Source organism: Hypanus sabinus, chromosome 9 (assembly GCF_030144855.1).
Source record: "Hypanus sabinus isolate sHypSab1 chromosome 9, sHypSab1.hap1, whole genome shotgun sequence".
In the NCBI taxonomy this organism is placed as follows: domain Eukaryota; kingdom Metazoa; phylum Chordata; class Chondrichthyes; order Myliobatiformes; family Dasyatidae; genus Hypanus; species Hypanus sabinus.
This window is the reverse complement of record NC_082714.1, coordinates 30,193,364-30,211,677: the sequence shown is the minus strand read 5'-3', so window position 1 is coordinate 30,211,677 and position 18,314 is coordinate 30,193,364. Positions and strand designations below refer to the sequence as shown.

General features: G+C 40.6%; 1 protein-coding gene across 2 annotated transcripts in view; it reads right to left on the bottom strand.

Moving 5' to 3' along the window:
• vps35l (VPS35 endosomal protein sorting factor like) overlaps positions 1 to 18,314 on the bottom strand; it is a 108,490-nt gene that overhangs the window by 75,287 nt on the left and 14,889 nt on the right. The window contains exons 4-13 of one of the 2 annotated variants that reach the window (XM_059979409.1): positions 17,457 to 17,576; positions 16,385 to 16,409; positions 16,210 to 16,286; positions 9,834 to 9,962; positions 8,243 to 8,327; positions 4,879 to 4,953; positions 4,497 to 4,599; positions 2,580 to 2,627; positions 2,292 to 2,385; positions 2,108 to 2,185 (exon numbers count right to left, since the gene is read on the bottom strand). In XM_059979409.1, coding sequence (XP_059835392.1) covers positions 2,108 to 2,185; positions 2,292 to 2,385; positions 2,580 to 2,627; positions 4,497 to 4,599; positions 4,879 to 4,953; positions 8,243 to 8,327; positions 9,834 to 9,962; positions 16,210 to 16,286; positions 16,385 to 16,409; positions 17,457 to 17,576 — 834 coding nt within the window. The remainder of the gene's footprint in view (positions 1 to 2,107; positions 2,186 to 2,291; positions 2,386 to 2,579; positions 2,628 to 4,496; positions 4,600 to 4,878; positions 4,954 to 8,242; positions 8,328 to 9,833; positions 9,963 to 16,209; positions 16,287 to 16,384; positions 16,410 to 17,456; positions 17,577 to 18,314) is intronic. The other variant, XM_059979410.1, reaches the window with a different exon arrangement.

Here is an 18,314-nt window from a genome sequence, read left to right as displayed (position 1 = left end):
CCTCTTACAACGGACTAGCTCCTGGCCTTCACGTATGGCTTAGCTATTACGCCCGGTGGAACTACTTCGACTGACAGGAGAAGGGGCAAAATGGGTTACTGGTGCCTTAAAACCAGTCACTTCAGGCAGATGGGGTTCATCAGCCTTGATTAGCAACCCTTCTAGGAGGAAAAAAAAGCTCAGATCTCAAACCTTCACTGACTTGTGGCCATACCTGCTCATAGGGAAGGGGTCAGCAGTAAACCGCAAGGGAAAAGTCTAGAGCTGGAGTCCCTTAAATGAAACCCTGCCATTCCTTTGGGTTTATCAGATGCGTGGAGAGGGGAAGCTTGCTACGTGGGCAACAGCTTGCTCTCCATATTGTTACGTATCAAGATAGCTAGGAAGTAACATCTATGGTCGACCCTAACCTATGGAGGCCTACTAATATGACATAGATTGAATCACATCCATAAAATGATGTTAGGCACAGGAGTATCTTTACATAAGGTGACTGACACAAAATAATAAACTAAAGGTAATTGGAGGCGTGGAGGGATGGGTTAGTTGGTGGAGATGTTGATCACAAATACTGCTTAGGAAAAGTGACTGATTTTGAATCTGCCATTCTGTTGATTGCTGATGCTGTTTTGCCATTCATCTAAATAAACAGCAAGAATATCTTACAATGTTTTAAACTTTCAATTATATCAGTGTCACCATTAATTATGAAAAGTCCATCCGCAAATAATATGAAAAGTATAAATAATTTGAAATCAATACAGGCACTCTATTTTACAGTTTAAAACCGTCTACCAGTGTGGCAGTTCAGAATCAGTGTGACTGTTAGAGGCAAGAAAGCAAAATGAGACATAGGTTGACCAAAACATATTCATGATGCACAGTCATAGCAATGTAATCATAATCCTCAACTAATGTTACTCCTAAAATGCTGTCGACACTATGTCAGTGCAAAGATTTCATTAATCTGAAGCACTTGTTTTACAAGTCACATAAACCTTGCAATCTTTTACTTTGGTTAATATTAAGTCAAAACTATACAATGAAAAGATGCATTCTAATTATAGAGCCAACATATTGTAACAGATATTGGGTTTAATGGGTCACTTTAGGTTTCAAATAATGCACAAAAGCCCACAATAATAAAGTCTTAAAGCATTTTGAAATAAATTTCAAGGTAGAAAATAGGTACACAAATTTTATGCAGCTTGACAGACACAAGTGTAAATCACAGGTAATTTAGTTAATATTTTAAAAGTCAAATATTGATTTTAAAATGGAGACACAAGAGATTCAATTGATGCTGCAAACCTTGAGCAACAAACACAAAATACTGCAACAACTCAGCAGGTCAGGCAGCATTTATGGAGGAGATGAAAAATCAACATTTTGGTTCAAGACTCCAGAACGTCAACAGTTCACTTCCCTCCACAGATGCTGCCTCACCTAACCTGCTGCAATCCTCCATGAGCTTGTGTGAGCTGCGCTGATTTTAAAATCAGACTTTTTAAATGACAACTGTAATTCCCAGTTAAACAATTTCCCTATAATTAAACATTCCTGCCAAAAGGCAGCAACTCTACCTTGAAAATAATGAGGATATATTGTAATTACTGACAAATAGAATATACAAGAGGGAGCAACACACAGAAAATGCTGGTGGAATGCAGCAGGTCAGGCAGCATCTATAGGGAGAAGCGCTGTCGACATTTCGGGCCAACATCCTGACAAAGGGAAACGTCAACTGCACTTCTCCCTTTAGATGCTGCCTGGCCTGCTGTGTTCCACCAGCATTTTGTGTGTGTCGCTTGAATTTCCAGCATCTGCAGATTTCCTCGTGTTTGCCTATACAAGAAGGAGGTTCTGTCATTGCTGTAGACATAATAAATTGGAAAAAGTGTGGAAATAAATGAGATTTATAATAATTGCCGTTCCTATGCCTCTGCTCCTATAAAACTAGAGAAACACTTGATTATACAGTTTCAGATTCTCTAAATAAATACATGCAACTTCATGTAGCCACACATTATCATAATCAGAGCTGAGCAATGAATGCAAGAAGGCTAAAATTATTTTCATTCATCAACAGTCTAAGCTATTTTCATACTTGTTTAAACGTGGAGAGAAAATCAAAAAAATTCTTATTCAAGTTGTCCTTCAGATGGGGTGCCACCTCCATTCCAACCTGTGGGAGAAAGCAAAAGATCAAAGCCAAGAAGTAAGGTGTGTATAAATCAGCCAAAAACAAACTTTGTTAGATAATCTAAAAAGTTGAAAACATTGTGGCCTACCCTGCAAAGATAAGCTCGAGCATACACAGCAACCAATGGATCACCAATGCCCCTTATCATAGATGTCAAACGTGGAAGTGTCTCAGAGATACCACTTTAAAAAGTAGATACATTACTTGATAAAGATGCATTTATCATGTATTAAAAACCAAAGAAAATTAATGAAAAACTTTCAAGTGAACAACTTCATCATAACACTTTGATCAAAATTTTGACTAACATTTTATGAGAAATACATTTGATTTGAAAGTACCGAAATGGAAAGAGTAAAAATTTAAGCATACTTACGTTTTGGAAAGGAATGTATTACACTTTAATATGGCCACCTCCACATAACTAAGATAATCTTAAGGCAGATAACTTTTCCATCATATGAAAAGCAGTAAATGGCTAACCTGATACACAACCTCAAAAGATATTTAATTCTTCTCTTTATTTCATCCACTTTCTCTCTGCCCTTGATTCAAGACCACTGCTCAACAACTGCCTAACACTTTCTCCAAGTACCTAGTCACCTTTTTCTAATGTTGTATCCCAAGTTGTTTTTCTTTCCAATTTCTAATCTCCCAAGCATCTTGTCACCTTTCCATCCTCTCCTTTGAGCCTCTACTCCTCAATCATCTTTTCACAAGCCTGTTCACCCAACCCCTAGCCTATATTCCTCAACCAGCCCTTCTCTAAGCTTTAATTCTGAGCTCTTAAAGCCAAAACTTCCAATTTATCCTACCAAAAAAGTCCAGCTCTATGTGTTTCCCACTAAATTCCCTGTCCCATCAAGACTTCCCCAGTCACATCTACCTCTCTTTCCCATTTCTATTTTTGCTAGAGCCCCAACCTGTCCCTATCACACACCAAATTCATTTCCCATTTTCCTTCCTCTAGACCACAAGGCCAATGCCCTCATCGTGGATGTGCTCACAGCCTTAGTCCTTCTCTCCAATATTAGTCTCCTTCCCCTCCCCGCAAGCTCCTATTCAGTTGTAGTCCGTCTCTGCAAAAACCTCAATTTCTTGATCATACTCTCAACTACCTGTGAACCCAGTCCATACAAATTCACATCCCTACTCCCACATTACCCACTTTCTCTCCAACACTTAAATCTTTGTGATGTTCAAAACATCTATCCCTCGCGTTCCAAGTATCCAACTCCAGATCACCCTTGCCTTCAGGGTCTCTCTCTCCAGCCTTCCATTCTTCACGGCCATTCACTTCATCATTTCCCCACAAATTTCTTTGCTAATACAGCCTCCATCGTCAAGAGTTTTATGAGCATCATTATCTCAAAGGATTTACCCTGGGCTTAAGAAAGAATGGCATGCCTGTGACCATACTTCATTAGTAGATGGAGAAAATTTGGTATCTCTCCAAAGACATTTCTGCAGATGTACCATAGACAGCACTCTGACTGACTGTATCACCACTTGGCATGGAGGTTCCCATGCACAAGATCATAAATAGTTGCACAGGGCTGTAGACTCACCCAGCCCCATCATGGGCACTAGTCTCCCCACCACTGAGGACAATGTCAAAAGACTGCCTCAAGAAGACAGCATCCATCGTTAAGGACCCTCACCACCTGGGACATGTTCTCTCATTACTACCATCAGAGAGGAGGTAAAGGAGCATGAAGACTCACACTCAAGAGTGTGACATCTGCCACCAAATTTCTGAATGTTGCATAGACCCATGAACACCATCTTACTATTTTGCTCTCATTTTTACACTAAATTAATTTTTATATTTTGTATTGTAACCTATAGTAATTATTTTATATATTGCCAAATAAGACATGTCTCAACATATAGCAGTGACAATAAATCTGATTCGGATATTTATAATTCCGTTCACTCTTTAAATGGGAGGTTCTCCATGATAATCTCAAAAAGAGACAGAGCAATCCAGTGTTACTGACAAATTTAGTTCTATAGAATGGAAAATTTCACAATTTATTGATGTTCATCCAGACTTTGAAATCAAAGGAACATTTTTTTTAAATTTCCTTTAGCTACAAATGAATACAGTACAACAAATTTGATGGTAATCACCTATCAGAATGACTCTGAACCAAAACAATATGTATATAAAGGTAGAATGCCACTATCATCAGTTTTCCAAGCTCATTTTATAAAGCTTCTGTTTGTGGGTAGTTGTGTGTTACGGGCTGCCCATTCCAATAGGCACAGAAGTTCATTTGTACAAGGATACAATCTTGAAATGAGCTCTCTAATCGATGCAATCTTGAAGAACCAATTCAGACAGGTTTCTTTTGCAGTTTCATTCACGTCATCTTGACAGAAGTTATCTGTATCTCAAATATAATAGTTACAAAAGGCTGAAATATAGAACTATATTCCTTCACACTAATATTCTGTACAAAAGATGCTTCTATTTCAAACAACTAGGTCACATTCAATTTTTGTACAAACCATCTTTATAGTCTTATTTGGAGGCATCTTTGCTGCAGGCATACTTGCATAAAAGTCAGAACTAGAATATCCATCCATTATACTAATGCATCATGTCAAACTGTGCAGTGATTTAAAGAGGTCATAAATTAACAAACATTTAATACTTTTATGAAAACTACCTGACACAGAGTTTCCAGAAAGGGAAATTCGACTCCTTGTGCACATGGACAAAATCCGCTCATACACTAATTTACCTGTAATCAAAAAGTGAGAAACAATTCATTTTAATTTTTTCCACTAAAACAGATTGTGAAGCAACTCTTCCAAAAGGCCACTAAAGTCTAATTTGATCAAAAGGATATGTTTACTCTGAAAGCATGGTCAGAAAATTAAGTTTAAAGGAATTGGTTTGCAAGATGAAGGAACACAGGAATGGCATAAAAGAAATAAACTCATATGAATGTGAATAAAGCCCACTGACATTCCTACAAAATCTTTATTGGGACCTCATCTTTTTGAAATATACATTAATGACTTGGCTACAGGAAGAGAAAAGAGGCGAAAGTGGATATTGGACCTCTAGTAAATGACACTGGAGAGGTAGTAATGGGGGATAAAGAAATGGCAGGCAAACTCAGTAAGTATTTTGCGTCAGTTCTCACTGTGGGAAACACAAGCTGTATAACAGATATTCAAGAGTGCCAGGGTACAGAGGTGAGTAGAGTTACTGTTACTAAGGAGAAAGTGCTTGGGAAGCTGAAAAGTCTGAAAGTAGACATCCGTGGACCAGATGGACTACACTGCAGGGTTCTGAAAGAGGTAGCTAAAGAGTTTACGGAGACATTAGTAGTGATCTTTCAAGAATCACTATATTCTGCAATGGTTCTGGAAGACTGGAAAATTGAAAATGCCACTCCATTCTTTAAGAATGGAGGGAGGTGCAAGAAAAGAAATTATAGGTCAGTTAGTCTGACTTCAGTGGTTGGAAAGATGTTGAGTCCATTATTAAGGATGAGGCTTCAGGGTACTTGGAGGCACAAGATAAAATAAGCCAAAGTCAGCATGGTTTTCTTAAGGGGAAGTCTTGTCTGATTAATCTATTGGAATTCTTTGAATAACAGACAGGATAGATAAAGGAGAGTCAGTAGATGTTACTCACATGGATTTTCAGAAGGCTTTTGACAAGGTGCCACACATGAGGTTGTTAACATGGTAACAGCACAAGATATTACAGGAAAGACACTAGCATGAATTGAAGATTAGCTGACGGGCAGGAAGAAAAGAGTGGGAATATATGGGGCCTTTTCTGGTTGGAAGTAACAAGTGGTGTTCCAAAGGGGTCGGTACTGGGACCACTTCTTTTCACATTATATGTCAACGATTTGGATGATGGAATTGATAGCTGTGGGCCTGAGTTTACAGATGATACAAAGATTGGTGGAGAGACAGGTAGTATTGAAAGCCAGGAGTCTGCAGAAGGACTTAGACAGATTGAAAGAATGGACAAAGAAGTGGCATATTGGATACAGCATCAGGAAGTCTGTGGTCATGCACCTTGGTAGAAGGAATAAAAGTGTAAGCTATTAAACGGGGAGCAAATTTTAAAAATCCAAGGTGCAATGGGAGTTAACCTTTAGGGAATTAAAGGTTAACTTGTAGGTTGAGTTAGTGGTACTGAAGGCAAAAGCAATATAAATGTTTATTTCAAGAGGACTAGAATATAAAAGGGTGTAATGCTGAGGTTTTGTAAGGCATTGGTCAAACCGCACGGGGTATTGTGAGCAGTTTTTGGCCCCTTGTTTAAGAAAAGATGTGTTGGAGAGGGTCCAGAGGAGGTGCATAAGAATGATTCCAGGAATGAACAGGTTAATGGACAAGGAGAGTTTGATGGCTGTGGACCTGTACTTACTGGAGTTTAGAAGAATAGGAGGTATCTCACTGAAACCTATCGAATATTGAAAGGCCTAGATAGAGTGGATGCAGAGTGGATGTTTCCTTTAGTGGGTGAGTCTAGGACCACAGTGCACAGCATCAGAATAGGGGGACATTCATTTAGAGCAGAGGTGAGGAGGGATTTCAAACAGAAAAAAATCTTCAGATGCTGGAAATCCAAGCAACACACACAAAATGCTGGAGGAACTCTGCAGACCAGGCAGCATTTATGGAAAAGAGTAAAGAGACGACATTTTGGGCCGAAACCCTTCAGTAAGACTGTTGTTATGAGGAGGAATTTCTTTAGCTAGAAGGTGGTGAATCTGTGGAATTCATTGTCACAGACAGCTGTGGAGTTCAAGTCACTGAGTATATTTAAAACAGAGTTTGGTGGGTTCTTGATTAGTCAGGGCATCAAAGGTTATGAGGTGAAGGCAGGAGAACGGAGCTGAGAGGAATAATAAATCAGCCATGATGAAATGGCAGAGCAGACTTGATGAGCTGAATGGCATAATTCTGCTCCCAAATCTTATAGCCTTTTTAGTGACATTAAATTAATTAGCACTCTAAATTGTGCAGATACAAGGTTGAGAACAATTCTCAATATTAGAATATAGATAATAAAGTCTCGGTCCACTTTGTTTAAACTGTGACAGATGGCTTGAAGTCTAGCACCCATATGTACCAAGAGAGCTTTGAACAAAGTTATATGTGCACATATATTAAAAGGCATAGTGTTGTAAGTTGTGGGCATGCTACATTGCTGCTGGAAGTACTGCGACACTTCTAGTTGTCTCCAGCAATTTTTAGTTGACTTCGGACTGTGCTGGCCATTGACACAAACAAAACGTTTCACTGTATGTTTCAGTGATTCAATGTACAGGTGCAAATAAAATTAATCATTCTTTATCTTTTAATCATTCATCCCGAAAGGTAGCCATATCAGAAATGCTGTGTATATGTAATAGATACAAAATTTGAAAACCAGTACTTTTAAAAGTGATAAAAGTTGAATCTATAATCTGAAAGGTTGAAATTCCCACTCAACTGCAGACACTGTTGTGATTACTCAGTTGCAAGGTTCCTGTGGTTTTAAGTAAGGTTACTTAAAAGCACAGGGGCAAGATCTAATTGATTTGTTGCAATTAACAAATATCTTGATTCAAATAAATTTCAAAAAGGTACAAATTTATGAGCACAAGGAAATTTTATTCCATATTAAATCAACATCCTCGTGAGTGATTACTGAAATGAAATCAGTATTCAACCAGTTCCTGGAAACACTGCAGGCATCATAATGCAGTATCTTTTAAGGGGGACAGTAATTTAAAAGGTAGAATTAAGATAAACTTATTCTAATGCTTAAAAAGAAAATGTTTGATGATGGAAGTTTATCAACTCAAATTTTTTTACAATTGTAGCCTTCAATGAATTATTTTCCTCACTTTTATCTTCATTTTCCCACACAACAAATATACTGAGAACACTAGCTGCCTTCAAACAGGACTTACTGTACTTATGACAAAATATTGCATATGAGAAACTTTTATTTGACAATTTAAATGAGGTATTGAAAATAACACCAAAGGAACTTCTTAATGGCCTCCATACCAAAAGTATCCAGAATGTCAGTGATCAAAACAAATTTGCTTGGATAAAATTGAATCACACTGGTATCAGACAGCAGCTTTGAACACTGTAAATAGAACAAAGTTAAATGTCAATACACAAGGGGCAGCAGAAAATAGGCTTTACCTCCACAGTAAAAATATTGAAACTGTTAATACTTGAACAACAAGATAATTGCGGTATTGTCAAGGTTCAGGATTTGTTGACATGGTAGCATTTATTGCCCAATACACACACACAAAATACTGGAGGAACTCTGCAAGTCAGGCAGCATCTACAGAAGAGAATAAACAGTTGATATTTTGGGCCAAGACGCTTTATTAGGACTAGAAAGGAAGGGAGAAACCAGAATAAGGTGGGGGGGGGGGGAGAAAGAGTACAAGCAAGCAGGTGACATTTTTAGCTTTGCCATTAGATTACCCAAATGGCCCATAAACATTACCTCATTACTTTGCTCTCTTTTGTTTTTTTTTGTTTTTATTTATATTGTTTATATATTCTCATTGGAACTTACAGTAACTTTTATGTATTGCACTGTACTGCCACTGCAAAACAACAAATTTCACAACATATTTTTTTATTGAGATACAGTCTAGAATGGGCCCTTCCAGCCACATTGCCCAGCCACCCCCGATTTAACCCTAGTCTAATCACAGGACAATTTACAATGACTACTTAACCCAGAAACTGGTACATCTTTAGAGGAAACTCACGCAGTCATGGGGACAACGTAGAACTCATTACAGAGGTCAGTGTTAATAAGCTTGACTCTGAAGTAAGAAGCTGGGAGTCAGAGTAGTAAATGCAAGAAGTTAGAAAGCTCAATGTTCATGCCATCTGGTCATAGGCTACCCAGATGGAATATGAGGTGTGTTCTTCTAACCTGAGTTTGGACTCACTGTGGCAGTAGAAAAGGATGTGGAGAGACACATCAGATCGGCATTGCAAAATCAAACTAAAATAGGTGGCCAAAAGGAGATCTTGCCTTTTGCAGCAGAAAGACCAAAGGTACTTGACAACATAGAGTCCAATCCATGTCAAGTCACACTAATGTAGAGGGGTCCCCAGTTGCTCTTGTACACAAACTGCCCTTTAGAACATAATGAACTGGAATCTGCTGTATCCAACCACAATACTAGTCACACTAGTTGTGAGCTGATGCATTGTTATATGAACAAATACTGCATTAGGTAGGATATCACAATACAGTATTATTATAAGAACAATAAGAACATAGTAACATATCCAAAATGTTGGAGGAACGCAGCAGGCCAAGCAGCAGCTACAGAAAGGAATAGACAATTGATGTTTTGGGCCATGACCCTTTATCAGGACTGGAAAGGAAGGGAGGAGAAGCCAGAATAAGGTGAGGGGAGGGGAATAAATACAAGTGAGAGGGTGAAAGGTGAAGCCAGGTGGGTGGTGGAGGGGGGATGAAGTAAGAAGTTGGACAGGGATGGGTGGAAAAAGTAAAGGGTGGAAGAAGAAAGAATCTGATGAGAGATATGAACATGTTTAGTTTGACAATATTAGTAAGAATATTTACAATTTACATTTGTAGCTTAAAGCTGACCTGAATAACTATTTTTAGTGCTTTCACTTTTTGATCTGTAGCCCAGGCATCCTTCAATGACTGGTTTAGCTCTTCAATCCTGTTTATATAATCCTGCTGGGTCAAGTTTAGAAGTTCTTTCTGTGAACCCTTGTGTAAGCAAAAAGAATGATAATTAATTAATTAAAATAAAATGTATACACACACCAAAAAATATCAATAGCAAACAAATAAGTTAAAATCCTACATTGAAAGCAACAATTAATTTCAAATTATATAGTTCTTGTAAAATTTTGAAATTATATCAGTGGCTCAATTTTTAAAGTCAATGTTCACCTGATAATATCAGAAAGCTGTTTTAATGCACAAACATTGAATGTAGTCGTGGACGCAATTAAGGATGATTCACTGGTCTACATTTACCTAATTTTCAGCCTGAATGTGAAGAATAACTACTTCATCTACAGAACTTTAAATATGCTGTGCATTTTGGTACAAATGAGCCTTATTACCCATTAGAGTTTGGTTATTTTTACTGCCAGTGTAAATCAAAAGTTATTAGTGAAATTTAATATTTTCATTCAAGATAACAAATTAAATCAAGATTTTAACTATATAGTTGCATTTGATTTATCAACAAAACGACTTTGACATACGGTCCAAAATACATTTTTTTCCCTTTAAACAAGGGAATATATTCTTGTAAAATAATACTTCTGAGTGGCAATTACCATTCCAACTTCAGACGGAGAAAAAAGCTGAGGACACTGAATTTACAGTTAGCAGTTTGATGACAAGATGGAGAATTAACTTGAATGGTTAACTCTTTGCAAATATTAATTCAGAGTTTCTTTTTTTGTAAACAACTAAGGGAGGTTTCTTTTTTTCAAAACGAGCTAAACTTCAATGCAATTAGAATTTTCTTTAAGATATACGAAATAATTAAATTTCAAAGTTTTGTATCGCATGATCCCATTAGTAAGTCATCATAAAGATAATTAAAAGTTTATTAGGAATTACATAACTTATTAGAAAATTGAAGCAACCAAGTAAAAAATAGCAAATTACTTTTTTAGTCAAAAAATCTCTGAAGTTCATCTATTGAGCATTCAAGGCATATCCAAGACAGCCACAAATATTAATACATAATTTCTTCATTTTCCCTCTTCTTTTGGATTAATAAAGGACCTCCTTCACTTTTTTCAAGCGGTTTTGCTCATCTTCTGATCCCTCTCATCTATCCCCAATGGAGTTCTTTCTGAATTTGCACAAAAGGTTCAATTAACAATTTTCACTTCCAATCTCAAGGAGTGCAGTCAGACTACAAGCTCCTGAAGCCAGATTTAAAATTAATTTGAGTCAGAATCGGAATCTAGTTTAATATCACTGATACATGCCATGAAACTTGTTCCGATTCTGAAGTTCCAGAAGCTAAATTTAAAAGTAATTTGTTGAATTTAAACAAAATTGTGACATAGCTTGGAAATAACAATTACAGTTGTTATTTTTGTGTAAACTGGATTATGTGGTGCATGTAGAATAGATGCGAAGTGATGAGAGAGGAAACTATTGAAAATATGAAGGCAAACCAGGAAGCAATACAAGCGAAAAGTAACTCAAGAGCGTGAATGGAAATAAGAGCATAGATCTCAATTAAGGGTCACCATTAAAATATAGACAGCCAGAAGAAATTCCACCTTATACAACTGGTTAAATAACCTATTCTTTCACGTCAGTCCAGATCCCACTGCAGGCTTTGATAGCATTCTTTGCTGTCTATTAAACCCCAATTTTGGTGTCATCCACAAATTTGCTGATCCAGATCAAACAATAATGGAACCTTGTGGTACACCGCTGGTCACAGGCTGCTACTCATGAGGGGCAACCATCTATTACCACACTCTGGCTTCCTCTGTGAAGCCAATGTCTAATTAAATTTATTATCTCATCTTGAATGCCAAGCGACTGAATCTTCCTTACCAACCTCCCATACAGGATCTTGTCAAAGGCCAACTTTTGTTAAATGCTAACTTCCAACAGTCAAACAAAATTTTAAAAATACCATTATTGAAGATACGAGATCATTTCCCCAACATAATTTAGCTTGTTGCAGCTAACCTAATATTCACACCCTTAGACTGCATGCAGACACTGACATAGAAACAGACATAAACTGTGGCACACTTTTGCATTATTGCATAAAGAACACTATCTGATTAACTAAATAGCTCTCAAGTTTATAGGTCAGCATATAAATAGGATGTTTATAAAACGGATGTTGTGAGGCAGTCCAAACAGTTAGGCAAAGAAAATAAAATCATAGTAACACAAAACCCGAAGGTATAGGAGCAGAATTAGGCCACACAACCCATTCAGTCTACTCCACCATTCAACTGTAGCTGATATATTTTTCAACTCCATTCTACAGCCTTTGGGAGTAGCATAGCGTGTAGTGGCTAGCATATCACATGACAGGGCTAGCAATCAGGGTTCATCCTTACCGCCGTCTGTCAGGAGTTTATACATTCTTCCTGTGACTGTGTGGGTTTCCTCTGGGTTCCTCCCACATTCCAAAGATGTATGGAGTAGAAAGCTGTGAGCTTGCTACGCTGGCTCCGGAAACCCCCAGCGGATAAACTCTTTTCAGGCTTCCAGCCAGGTCTGGATGTCGATTTTAACTGACATTTTGATGACAAACTCTGCATCTTCATCAGGGATAATGCCTAGTCATGTCTTGTCCAGGGGTGTATAGACTTAACTCCTGTTTGGTTAATCCTCAACCAATGAGGTTTCCACTGTCCCACCTTTTTTAAAATTGTTACTAAGAGCAAGACCTTTGTCTTTGCTGAAATTTTTATTCTCTTGGCTTATTTCAATGGCTTCCTTCACCAAGCAGTCCCAAAAGCCACTGGTACAGCACAGTAGTTCTGTGCCATCAAAGTCAATTGTGTGGTCGTTGCAAATGCAGTGTTCTCCTACCACCAATTTCTCCAGGTAACCCAAATGGATACACCTCCTGTACTCCTTGATGCAGGTTTCTGGCTGATATACACCACTCCGCATTCACAGGAAATCCTGTAAAGGCTAACCATCCTGAGTCTTAGAGCATCTTTGACCAGCAGAAGCTGGGATTTGAGCTTCCTTATGGGTTTGTGGATGGTATTGATCCAGTATTTCTTCAGGATCCCAGCGATACTCCCAGAAACTGGAAATATAGGGTAACAGGTGGTAGGCATCAGGTACCTCCCTGTTGCTAGGTTTCCTGGTTTTTCTGTCAGCCCTTTCATTCTTGGGAATCATTTTTGTGAACCTCGTTTGGACTCTCTCCATGACAGCACATCTTTACTTAGATACATGGGGCCTAAATTTGCTGACAATATTCCAAATGAGGTCTGTTGAAGCCTTCAACATTTCTGAATGAAGGTTTATGTTTACTGGAAAAATATCCATTGGAAGTCAGTTTATAGGTAATGATGAAAAATATTAACTGCAGCACTGAACTACTGATGGCCCAGCTAGGGAAAAAAAAATCCTCAGACTTTGCAATGATCACCAGAGTTATTCCAAATAGCCCTGAGAACAGCAAGTTAACTACCAAGCTGGGTTGAAAGTAAGAGAATGGTGAAGACAGTTCTCATCCAAAATACAATATACTGGTACACAGGTTATATTTCTGTCTAAAACATACATGGGAGATTAACTTACAAACTCGAAGAATTTCTAAGTCAACATTCTATAGTACAAATAGCAAACTTCCTCAATACCATCAGTAAACATTTTTTTGAATATGCACTGCAGCATATACAAAGAAAAATATAACGACTATGTGCCCAAATCCAGCTGTTTCAGATATCATAGAGTAGTGTTTGCCAACCCGTCGATCTTGATTGACTGGTCGATCTTTGAGACTTTCCCAGTAGATTCCGAAAAAAAATGAAAAATAAATACACAAATACTGTTGTGAGATTGTTTCCGGGCTGTGGGGTTTTCGTTCCGTTCTGTCTGCCCAGTGCGCATGCGCATAGCTCCCCCGCACTACACAGTGTACTTCAGTGGTTCCCAACCACCGGGCCGCGAGGAAACAATATGAGTCACTTGCATCTTTCCTCACTCCCTGTCACAGCCACTGTTGAACTTGAACCTGTGCAAGGTCATCAGTTGCCTAAACGCGCGGCCGGCGGGAAGAGCTGGTGCTACTGGCCCGGAGCACGGCCGGTGGGAACCACCAATGCTGCTGTCCCGGAGTGCGGCCGGTGGAAACCACCAATGCTACTGGCCCGGAGTGCGGCCAGCAGGAAGTGCCAATGCTACTGGCCCGGAGCGTGGCCGGCGTGAAGACCCGATGCTACTGGCCCGGAGCGTGGCCGGCGTGAAGACCCGATGCTACTGGCCCGGAGCGTGGCCGGCGTGAAGACCCGATGCTACTGGCCCAGAGCGTGGCCGGCATGAAGACCCGATGCTATTGGCCCGGAGTGCAGCCGGTGGGAACCGCCAATGCTACTGGCCTGGAGCGTGGCCGGCGTGAAGACCCGATGCTACTGGCCTGGAGCGCGGCCGGTGGGAACCGCCAATGCTACTGGCCCGGAGTGCGGCCGGTGGGAACCGCCAATGCTACTGGCCCGGAGCGTGGCCGGCGTGAAGACCCGATGCTACTGGCCCGGAGCGCGGCCAGTGGGAACCACCAATGCTACTGGCCCGGAGCGTGGCCGGCGTGAAGACCCGATGCTACTGGCCCGGAGCGCGGCCAGTGGGAACCGCCAATGCTACTGGCCCGGAGCGCGGCCGGTGGGAACCGCCAATGCTACTGGCCCGGAGCGCGGCCGGTGGGAACCGCCAATGCTACTGGCCCGGAGCGCGGCCGGTGGGAACCGCCAATGCTACTGGCCCGGAGCGCGGCCGGTGGGAACCGCCAATGCTACTGGCCAGGAGCGCGGCCGGTGGGAACCGCCAATGCTACTGGCCTGGAGCGCGGCCGGTGGGAACCGCCAATGCTACTGGCCCGGAGCGCGGCCAGTGGGAACCGCCAATGCTACTGGCCAGGAGCGCGGCCGGTGGGAACCGCCAATGCTACTGGCCCGGAGCGCGGCTGGTGGGAACCGCCAATGCTACTGGCCCGGAGCGCAGCCAGTGGCCGGTGGGAACCACCAATGCTACTGGCCCGGAGCGCGGCCGGTGGGAACCGCCAATGCTACTGGCCCGGAGCGCAGCCAGTGGGAACCGCCAATGCTACTGGCCAGGAGCGCAGCCGGTGGGAACCGCCAATGCTACTGGCCCGGAGCGCGGCCAGTGGGAACCGCCAAAGCTACTGGCCAGGAGCGCGGCCAGTGGGAACCGCCAATGCTACTGGCCCGGAGCGCGGCCGGTGGGAACCGCCAATGCTACTGGCCCGGAGCGCGGCCAGCAGTAAGTGCCAATGCCGCTGTCCTCAGATTGGCGCCGCCTCTGAACCTGTTAGCACACCGAATGTTCGTGGGGAATCTGGTGCTAAAATATTCACAGACGACCTAATTCAGGCTCAAGGTTTCGTAAGTATCAGAGCAGCTACCTCGCTGCAATCTGCTGAAACAAACTCTTGTTGGTCGACAGATCCTACAAGGGGAGCAGGCGCGTGTCTCTTGCTCTCCTCGCTCGGTTGGTTGCTCTGTCTGGACTACAACTGCCGCGCCCCTGGCACGGGGACCTCCGGCCCTTACCTTGTCCTCTCACCCCACCTGGCCAGGGCGTCTGGCAGTGGGCGGGCAGAGGATGGAGTTCGGGCCTGGAAGCTGTCTAATGTGGCAATGAAGCCCTCAAAACTACATCGGTACCTTGAGTCCAAGCACCTGTTGAGTTTTTTCCACGGAAAAAAATGTGAGCAGGGTGGGACAGCAGCTAAGTGCCAAGAGCCGCGAAGGTCGTGTTTAACACACCCCCCACCCCCATCGGCTGGTCCGGAAGAATAATGTCAATATTAAACTGGTCCACGGTGCAAAAAAGGGTGGTACCCTGGTGCTTATGCATTATTTCTACTTCTGGGTGGTGGGGTTTTACTTCCAGTCTTTTCTGCCCCAGTGCACATGAGTGTGACTAATCAATTTGGAGTCAATTTTGCCTTTCATTAAGGCCAAGGTAGTGGATCTTGGGCTTAAAAAGGTTGGTGACCACTATCACAGAGTCTCCACTGAGCCGAGAAACTCTGGTAAAAAGGATAAAAATATTTAAAATCTATAAAATGCAAAGGACAACACTTTTGAAATGGACAAACTACATGGTCAAAATATAAACTTTCAATCATAATTCTCGTTGATTATTTATTGCTAGTATTTACCAACTGCTGAAGACAACAAGAACTCTTATTTGCTTCTATCCTATTGAAACAATTCTGAAAAGGTTGTCTCCAATGAAGAGTATTATTTACCTCCTCTAGGTCGTCCAATTCTTCTAACCGTGTCCTCACTTTTTCAGAGACAGCTGATCCAGGACTTGTGGCTTTACCTACAAGATGCAACAAAATCAATTTAAGATAAACATTGAAAATCTCAAATGCAGCTTTAACAATTAAACATTTCAATAAATATACTCCTGCCACTCACCCTTTTCAGATCCCATAAATAAATTCTGTAAATGAAAAAACAAGATATATAAAAAGCAGAATCTTTTCTAAAATATGACAATACAGTTGCACTGTAGAAAACAAAGCAAAAGCAATAGTGAATTCTTTAGGGTTCTGGAAATCTGAACTTAAAACATTGAATGGACAATGAAATGTGAGAGTAATGTTTGCAAAAGCTGCACAAAATTTGTTCTTGTAATGTTGACTTTCTCAGTCACACTGGAGAAAATTGTTGAACTAAGAAACTACCAACTGTCATGGGTCTTTTACAAATGTCAATCTTTCATAGCTTCTTTCTTTTCTGTAAAGGCTCATGAAATGCTACTGATAAAAGAGCGCACAAAACTTTGAAGAAAAACAAATACCAATTAGAAAAACAACTCATTGGATCCATGTTCCTTCACTACTTACATTCCTAACTCACTTAAGTGGGAATATCTGAATTGGTGTACAACAGGGGTCCCAAACCTGTTTTAATGTCGTGGGCTCCTACTATTAACTGAAGGGTCTGCAGACCCTAGGCTGGGAATCCCTGGTGTACAATAAGTGTTTACATTAAATCTTAAAAGTTATGATTATGCCCACAAAAACAAGGCCATACATTTTGTACTGTAAAATTATAATTATATGATGCAAATACGTAAAACATGTATTGTGGCGACCCACTTCCTAGCGCACTCGAACCGGCTCACAAATAGCCAGCACGCCAGCATAAAGGCCAGTCCCAAAAGGGTGCCAGGTCTGCTTCACCAACAAAGGGAAAAGCTTGCACAGGACTGTGAGTACGTGCCTCCTACAGCATCCACGCCCGGGGAGGGCGGGATCAGGGAGGCTTTAAAGCGAAGCCGCGAAGTTCGAATAAAATCTTCTTTAACTGCAGTTTACCGACTCCGTGTCATTATTTTAGCGCTGCGTGTAGCACACCGCTACAGTATGATTATATTATTTTGTAAATTGTTTCATCATTTAAACGTAATGCATTAGTAGACTTTGAGGCAGCAGTAAAGGATTAAGCCAAATGTTAATATAGAAAACAGAAAGTTGTCCCTTACTATGGACAGCTTCTCTGTGGTTGTGTATCGAGCAAGTATATGACAGCGCTTCGCAGACCATGGTTCAAAATCGATCCCCACTGTATCTTCTTCTTTGTCACGCTGCTTTTTACCAGGATCCTACATAACATAATGAAAAAGATCAGCAGCAAAACAAGAATAGGGCAGGCTACTCACAATGCAGGTATAAAGATAATCCACTTCTTAGAAGTGTGGTCTCTGATGAAACGCTAATTTGAATTAATGAAATTAAATGTACCTTTAATACCATTGATTATAAAACTATTTTCTAACACTAGTCAATTTTGAAAAAGAACTCAAATTAGTAATCTATTTATTAAAGCACATTTTGGATATGCAAAGCAAAAATAACTAAGGTGCTGAAAATTTGGAATGCGACGCAGACAAGTGCGAGATGTTACACTTCAGTAGGACCAACCATGGTAGGCCTTACACAGTGAATGGTACAGCACTGAGAAATGCGATAGAACAAAAGTATTTGGGAATACAGGTCCATAATTTATTGACAATAGTTTCACAGGTAGATAGGGTCATAAAGAAAGCTTCTGGCACATTGGCCTTCATAAATCAAGGTATTGATTACAGGAGATGGGACATTAAGTTGAAGTTGTATAAGACATTGGTGAGGCCTAATTTGTAGTATTGTGTGCAGTTTTGATCACCTTCCTACAGGAAAGATGTAAATAAGGTTGAAAGAGTACAGAGAAAATTTACAAGGGTGTTGCCCGGTCTGGAGGACCTGAGTTATATGGAAAGATTGAGTAAGTTAGGATTTTTATTCCTTGGAACGTAGAAGACTGACAGATTTGATAGAGGTATACAAAATTATGAAGGATA